The sequence below is a fragment of the Antrostomus carolinensis genome, unplaced genomic scaffold (genome assembly GCF_000700745.2).
Source record: "Antrostomus carolinensis isolate BGI_N321 unplaced genomic scaffold, ASM70074v2 scaffold41086, whole genome shotgun sequence".
Classification (NCBI taxonomy): domain Eukaryota; kingdom Metazoa; phylum Chordata; class Aves; order Caprimulgiformes; family Caprimulgidae; genus Antrostomus; species Antrostomus carolinensis.
The window spans coordinates 15,407-23,947 of record NW_010321908.1 but is presented as its reverse complement, the minus strand read 5'-3'; the positions used below and the strand labels follow the sequence as shown (position 1 = coordinate 23,947).

The 8,541-nt window shown below is 37.9% G+C and overlaps 1 protein-coding gene across 1 annotated transcript in view; it reads right to left on the bottom strand.

Annotated features, from left to right (window-relative positions):
* Nucleotides 1–521: 521 nt before the first annotated feature.
* COG2 (component of oligomeric golgi complex 2) overlaps nt 522–8,541 on the bottom strand; it is a gene marked incomplete at both ends in the record, with an annotated part of 23,033 nt that continues 15,013 nt past the window's right edge. Inside the window, 6 exons of the mRNA XM_010170087.1 lie at nt 522–661; nt 2,897–3,039; nt 4,118–4,190; nt 4,998–5,198; nt 5,910–6,061; nt 7,352–7,413. Of these exons, the coding sequence (XP_010168389.1) occupies nt 522–661; nt 2,897–3,039; nt 4,118–4,190; nt 4,998–5,198; nt 5,910–6,061; nt 7,352–7,413 (771 nt within the window). The remainder of the gene's footprint in view (nt 662–2,896; nt 3,040–4,117; nt 4,191–4,997; nt 5,199–5,909; nt 6,062–7,351; nt 7,414–8,541) is intronic.

Here is an 8,541-nt window from a genome sequence, read left to right as displayed (position 1 = left end):
GAGTACTGCTTTATGACTGCCTTATTAAACTGTGAACAGTTTACTCTTCAAGAGCTAAAAAAATCCAAAGGTGTTTTTTAAAAACCACTAAAAAGTTGGATAATCGTTACATACATTAAAAAAGTCAAAGGAAAATAGAACTCGATTTTCTTAAAAAATTGACCATCGTTCGTGGAAAATAATATGAGGTTAAGGTCTTATGTCAATTCTGAGACAAAAATGCAAGTTTTTAATTCACTGTTGCATTCCTAGAGCTAAACAATTTTTCAAATGCCTTATCCACAATGCCACGGTTTGCACAGATCTGAGGAGAAGTCAGGTCTCTGGATTCCCTGACCTGTTTTTCATCTGCTGAATACACAACACCAGAGTAAATATGAAGAAATATACCCTGCCAAAAAAGGGCTATATTCTTGTTTTATTTACAGTTAATTTCTAGTCTTTTGTTTTTTTCCTGTGCTCATTCGACAGACACTGGAATTTTTAATTATTGCAAAGAATGTTCTGTAGGGTTCTCTTACCTCTGTGTGCTTTCAGAGAGGGCACCTTCCAACCACTGATGAATCATGGGCTGCTTCAATATATCTTTGTATTCGTTCTGCAGTCGGTAGAAGGGCTTAAGAGCACTGTCAACATAAGGTGAAGCTTTAGTTGGCACCTCCTGACAGATGACAGAGAAACAAGGTGGGTAAAAAGTAAGTAATTTACTTACTGAATGCATCAACACCGAACTATAGCACATATATAAAATGCTAAGCCTGTACCTAAGCAAATAGATACATGCTCCATTCATGACATACCAATGAAGAGGTCGTCATACACAGGAAAGACCATCACAAAATCACTCAGTAGTGTTATACCATGGGATATAATATAGAACAAGGTTGAAAATGACCAAAGCTTTTTAAGAGGTGCCACTCCTGTTATCAGGGCATGATCCTGAACGCACCTTCTGCTCACGCTGATTTCCGAGGAAGTTGAGCAGACTCGGTGTCCACAACAGCCCATCGTATCTTTGTAAAAATATCTCCTCCCTCATACGATACTTCACTAAACCGAAGACATTGTTCCTCTGTTCTTATACCATCCTGCTACTTCAGTATGTTTTCCAGAAGAATGCTTTTGGGATAATTAATATCCCCTCACTACCTTTTTCTCAGCTAGTTTTGGTTGCAGAATGCTTCATCTCTCCAGGTATGATCCACATATAGCTTGGGCGAGCCTCATGCATTGCAAAGCAGCAGAACATATCCAGAGCATATAAAATCTCTTCACACCTGAAATACCTCATTAACCTCTTAGAGTTCCAAATCTTAGAACTTGGCCATGCAAAGGTGTCTTTGCACATCTGATCCCTGCAAAGACTATCCTCATGCCACATTCTGAATTCTGCTGAAAAATCAAAGTATTAGAACATAGTAAAAATAAAGTTGCCAGAACTCAACATGACTGTAATAATGTACCTTCTCTACCCAAGTCGTCTCACTCCTGTTTATCAGTTCAGGCTTTGCACCACACAAAGTCAGTTAGACTGATGGCCAAGAGAGCACTGCAGTTACACTCGGAGTACAGAGTTCAAGCTAGCAACTTGTCTGAACTGAAGGTGGGTAGGTCCTATGTCTTTGTTTTGGCACCTGTCTGCTTAAACATCTCATGGACAACCGAGACATGATGGCAGTCCACTAAATCATTATGCAGAGTTTGCTTTCAGACAACTGAGCTAAGCAGTGTAGGGTTGTTGGGCTTTTTACCCTCCTTAGACTTTGTTCTACTCTTCTTAACTTTAACAATATTCTGTGTGGCAGACAGAACAATCTAGTTGCTACATAGATGAATTTATTAGCCTTGAGGTTGTTTCTTCTTTTTAAATACAATTTCTGATTATGTAGGTCCTTAAAATTAAGATAGCGAGAAACCCTAATAATAAACTGAAGTAATAAAATACTCCCTTAGGAACAATTTGTCTTCCAGCTTATCCTGAGTGCTCACCACCAAAGAAAATTTAATAACCTTGAAAGAAGTAGACTTAATAGCTCTGAATTTTTCCATTTAGTCATTGAAAAAGTACAGCACTGCTAGTGGCAGCGCAGTTTCTTTGTGATAGCCAGGAAAGTGGTTTTGATTTTGGTGAGACAAGGCAACCCTCCTCCCACTGCCAACAAAAACCACCCCACAAACAATGGGCCTTGCCCATTTCAGCCTGCTTTCTGTGTTCACATTAGGCAAGGATGTAGTAGTCTGTGGTCACTGTTACTTTTTTTTTTTCCCCATTGCATGAATGATACCCAGCTAACTACCAACATGACTGTGCAGACTGACAAAGGCAAGTCACACTTGTAGAACAAGTCAAGATCAGACAATCACTTCTGGTACCATATGTCACCATTACTTTTCATTAGTTTCTTGAAAAATTAGTCTTTTTAGCCATTCTCATCTCGTTCCTTCTGTTTAAGATATTTCTTTAATCAAATCCAAGCAGTCAGCACACTGAGAGGAAGTTTTTTGACACAGCAGGCAGAAGTCTCATCCCCCCAGAAGAAGCCTGCCACTCAGCAGCACTGCATCTTATGGTATATGCTATGACATGAGGGAAACATTTATTCTCATTAACCCTTTTTCTTTTGCACATCAATAGTTCTACTCCCTGCTCTTCCTTTTATCTCAGGCCTGTGACCTCATCTTTGTTACACTACCTGAAATTTAGAAAAAACATTTTTTTTTTCCTTTTCAATGATATAAACAGTAAATCACTAAATTATCTCCATGTATTGAATGAAGCTCTTCACTGCCAATCAGATATGGACAGGCCTGAAGAACTCATAAATGTACTGCCTGGCTAACATCCTTAGCATAGGCCTTCTTGAGATTTGTTTTTTCATCTGTAGCCAGCACTGACCTTATTGGTTCTCCTATATAATCTTGGAACTTCCAGTGCACTTTTCAGGTAAGCGAAGGAAGACTCACTGAGATCCTGGATAATCCTGTTATTCAAGGTAGGCACACAGGCTGATAAAGAAGTCTTTGAGTCTTCCAAGGCTCCTATTGAAGTAAAAATGCTAAAGTTTAAAATGAGCTACCCTGCCCAATCACAATATAAATTATATGAACCCCCCATCATCCCAATCTCACTCACTATCCTAGAAGGCTGCTGGTGTCAAATATAGGATGCTTACTAAATAAAAAACACACAAGCCATTTAGAAAACATCTCCAGTAAAATCAGCCATTTCTCATCCAGAAAAACAGATGAAGGGAAGAGAAAAGGAGTAAAATAACATCCTCCAGGTTCAGTTTTTTCAGTAGCAAGGGGCTTGAATCATAAGGTTCTGACCTACCAAGGAAACTTGTGGTTGGGAAACTCTTTCTCACAGTACCTAAATTCCCTATGGAGTGACTGGAACATGCTCAACTCAAAGCTGTGATTGACAACCAATGATCTACCGAGTAGGGGAAGTGCAGAAGCTCCTACCTCTCCTATGGACTTGGACATCCACCAACAATCCTGATTTAGAGATTTAAGTGGAATTCACAGCACAGAACTTCTGGCTACACCTGAAGACAGGGACTAGCTCACTTGCCCAGCTACTACATGCCTGGCTTTAATTACTAAATTAAAATTAAACTCCATGTTTCACACCAAGAGTGATCAGATTAAAAAAAAAAAAACAACACGCAAACAAAAACAGAAAAAAGAGGCTAAAATACTTAATTGCTACTGTCCTCTGAAGTTAAGGTATTTAACTATGCAACTTTGATAACTGTCCTCCTTACATCATTCATCAGCCCAGAGGGAAAAAAGTCTTTTTAGAAAAATATTTTAGTTTCAATTGGTAATGAAAAGCCTCACTTCCTCCCCATTTCCTTTACAAGATATAATATGAATCTTCTAGTCTAAGGTCCCCCACTTCCTGGAAAAGCATCCAAATTACTGTCTGTTCAAGACAATTTCCATTTAACAATTTAAACCTAAAGCAGCTTAATTAAGTAATAAAAACACTAGTATTTTCAAATTTTTCATTGTAAATAATTAAACTGCATGTAAAAGCTGATTTTGTTTGGTTAGTAGAGGGTTGTTGGGGGAATAGGGAAAGGGACTGAATTCAGCCTCTCAGCTTTACCTGCAATACAAGGTACATTCTTGAAGCCAATCATTTCAAGTTTTGGTTTAATCATTTCTAAGATGTCAGGAATCTGAAGGAAAAAAACAAAAGAGATAGAGTCATATTATAAACATATTATAATTACTTTTCCTACGTTCTGTAAGTTTTCAGTGCATCAAAACACCTCAATCTTTTATATTTTTTTACTGAGTTTATGGGAAAACAGTACTAGAATGCAATATTTGCAGGCCTATGCACTAAATTCCCTACCTTACTATTGCCCTCAGAGGAAATAATTTACAATTAGCAAAATATTATCAATCCAGATGCAACTTACAACTTCACAAATTACAGAAATTTCAGCCTTATGACAGAAAATACATAGAAGTCATCCCCACTGAAAGAAAATCAATACCATACGTCCCTTTTCAAGATTCTGGATCATTAGTAAAGTATAATCATGATAAAACCTTTTTTCAATCTCAAAGACTAAACCCAGTAAGCATTTAAAAGAAAACATAATATTAAAGCTGCACATTGCACCACACTCCAAGCTGTAAAGAAGATTTTACTAGCAAAGGTAAGACTCTGGGACAGTGATGCTTTGCACCAAAAATGAGCAGCGACATTATTTTAGGGGTTAAGTCCAGCAGCTGCTGATAAAAAGAGTTTAAATACCTGAAGGGGTTTCTCTGTAATCTGTCATTCCAAATAAGCATAGAGTAGACCACTTATTTCAGGTGATATTTTCTCTATCAGACTACTCCAGTTTTAGCATTTAAGATAAAATATAGCTTTATGACACATTATTTTAAACAATTTCATGTCCTTAACAAGATGCCAAACAATACTGGTGCATTGATCAAGGAAGACTTTTTTGTAAGTCACAAGCACAAACCTGATCCTGGAGTTTGTCCAGATCTGCAGCAACATATACCAACTGAGTACTAGATATAGAAGTCAATGGTTGACTTTCTGGGGAAGACCCATTTCCTTGGTCCTCACCAGGGTTGAGGCTTACAGAAGATTCCTTTCTACCAGCTGCCACAGATTTTTTGCTTTCCTTTGTATTCTCGCTGGAAATGGGCCTTACAGAAACCTGAAAAATCAAATTGAGATGTGAAGCCTAAACAGTGGAGGCAGTTAAAGGTTCTGCACAATCTTACCTAAGCTGGCCCTGTTTTGGGCAGGAATTTGGACCAGATGATCTCTAGAAGTCCCTTTAAACCCCAATTATTCTATCATGCTGTCTTTCTATGATACAAGAAACAGGGGGAAACTTCTATGGCTGGGAGCAGGGAGTAGAAAAGCAAAGCACAACCTCTCCTGCTCAGAAGCAGGGAATTACCAATGTTGAGTCAGCTGTCCATGAAACTTCCAGTTTTACAGTCTCAACACAGGGTAACTGATCTGGATTAACTCATCCCCACCCCCCCACCCCCCCTTATTTTTTTTTTTACCCAGGGTTTGTTTTCACCATCTTGTTCACTGCATCAATGAGTAAACACTTAAACAAACAGAACAGAACCAAAATTGTGGCTGCTTCTTTCAGTGGCAGAGGCAGCCTTAAGCATACATGGAAGTACAGCCTTTGCAACCATCAGACAGTGATACTGCAGCAGCACTGATATTTGTGGTTAATTAGATATTTTGCAGTGATACTTTTTATAAAACAAACTCACGAAGTGTTCTTGTTAATGTTAAGTTCAGACAAAAAGCGCTTACAGAAACATCACATACTTTGTTTCAAAAGGTCTCTTACTGATGGGCATATCCCATCACCAAAGCCATAAGCAGGCTGTTCTCTTACCTCAGCGATGAACACAGAGTAGCGTGCCAGAATTTGCAAACTAAGTTTCCACAGACGGTGTGCTAATAATGGTAAAAACATTTGATCTGACCAGCACTTCACAAGACTTGTCCAGACCATGTGAGTGGCCAAAAGACAGTATGAGCTGCCAGCTAGAAACAACCAGACAAAAGTCAGGTTCCTAAGCACATTTTTAAAAGATGTAACATCAATGTAATTGCATTACCTGAGATTAAAAAAAAGAGTAAAAAAACCAAAAAGTCTTCCAAAGGCACAATCACCAAGATAGCAAAGAGGATTTATTAAGCATTGTCTGAATAAACTCTTAAAGTATTAGCTCCTCATTGCTTTAGATTTCAAATTCCACTAAGTCTCGCTGTAGCTCTGCAGACAAAAGCAACAAATGCAAAAAAGGCAGGAACAGCTTGGCCAAATAATCCACTTCAGGAAATAACATTTCCGGGATAATTTTTGGCTGTCTTATGAAGAAATCACATTAGACATGCTTGCCAGCCATAACAGTAATACTCCCTTAGCACTGAACTACTGCTTCTGTCACAGTTACATTTCAGCTATATCCTAGCAATATTTATTTAAAACACAGTAGGAATACCCATATTTAAACTGAATACTTTTAAAGCAGTTCATGCACTAACATTCTACAGCATACAATTTGAGAGCTAAGGAATGTGTCTGCAAGTTCCAGGCAAGTGTCTTGAAGAGTTAGGATTTATGCATTTTGTCTCCATTAGGATTTTCTTCTCCTTGGTCTCTTCAGAGAGCACTCTGTGTGTGTGTGTGTGTATATACACACACACACACACACACACACACACACACACACACGTATTTATGTTGCTCTTAGCTGCTTTCTTCTTAAGTATTTACTCTGTTGGCTGAAGCCAGTTTTTCTGATTACAATATACTTCTAATGAATATACCAGGTTTTCTCTTCCACTCTAATCCTTCCTGTGCATACCTCCTCATCTGCTCATAAATCAATGTATGTTTTTGGAGCAGAAACCAACACTATAAAACACAGCAAGCCTAAACGTTGCCACCAGACATCCATTTTTGCCTTTACATAGCCCATGACAATCAAGAAAAATATGCCCCAATAACATAGCACAGCCTTTTGGTTGTCACTTAGAGGATACCAAATGCCAACTTGGTTCCTTCTTGCACTGAGGGGGCAGTTCCACAAATATGTTAATAGCTGCTGCCAAAAGGGGTGTATTTAGTAAGTGATCACTAAAGACTACTCTCATATTGCCTTTTCTATAAAAAGGTATTCTACTGTTTAATCAATCAGAAAACAGAAAGCTCATGTGAACCCGTAGGATGTGTGCTACCAAATATGCCACAGACAGACAATAACCACTGCTACTTATACCACTGATTCCTTCACAATAGAAAAATTATTTTTTGCAATAAAAGTTTACCTGGTGCTTCCTCTAGTGTGTCTGAAAGTGCTTCTTCTAAGGCCCCTGCTATTTCTCTGAATCTGAGAGACAGAAAAGTTATGAATATTACAATTCAAGAATTGCTTAAATTGATGCCTAAACATTTTTTCAATGTTTATTTCAATATTATTTCAATTTGCTATCAATGTACATACAGATATTTTAAACATGGGGTTATTTTTACCCAACATAAATTGGGATATAAACCAGACCGACAATCAAACACTTGAAAGAGAACCTTTGACATTTTACAGGCAGGTACGAGTCACGGTTACAAACATTATCAAAATGACAGCTCACAGAGTGTCAACTCCTCATCTGTTTTGAGGAGTGAAGTTCTTTGTTTTGTTACCATTTTTAAACTAAAAGTGACCACATTGTCTCATACTTGCTTTAGCTGACCTTCAGATATGTCATGTGACACTGGAGGGTCCAGCTGTCTACATGTTTGTTAATGAACAGTGGCATAAGGTTCTGCAAACAATTCTGTACCTGATAAAAATCAATAGTTCTTCACAGGATGCCTTGACCCTCTCTTCTAAAAATTCACCCTTCAAAAAAGTTAAAAAATCCCACCCCTTCAATTTTTTAGGTATAACAGCAAAGTTAATATTAAAACTTCTGATACTTTTCCATATTTAAATCCTACTGGATAAACAACGTAGCATTTCCCTCATCTAAAAATTGTCATGCAAGGGCTACAAAAAATTCTTCTTTAACCAGGTTTTCGTTTTCCCTCTAAATGCTTAAACAAAGGTATCATTTTAAGCTTCCCTACAGAAAGTCCTATTGTCATTGGTTTCCCCTTTCTTGCTTGCATGTGCATCATGGTAACTCTGTAAGCCTTTCTATCAAACTGACTAATTATGAACCTGTAGGGCTCCTCTTAAAGCCTCTTAACTGCCATTTCCAGATCAGAACAGTGGCCCACAAAGCTTTTCTTGTTCAAATGCCTAATGGACTAGATGCACAGTTACCAACTAAACATATTTTAGAAATAATTGTGAAATGGCTTCAAACCCCCACTCCTGCCTATGCACCACTTCCACCAACAGAGAAGCGTCTTTAAGTGTTATGGTGAAAAAGATTAGAGAATGGAATTGGATTTTTAACAATGACCTAATTTTTGCTGAATGATTCTTCCGTAGGAAAAACAAACTTCCCCAATG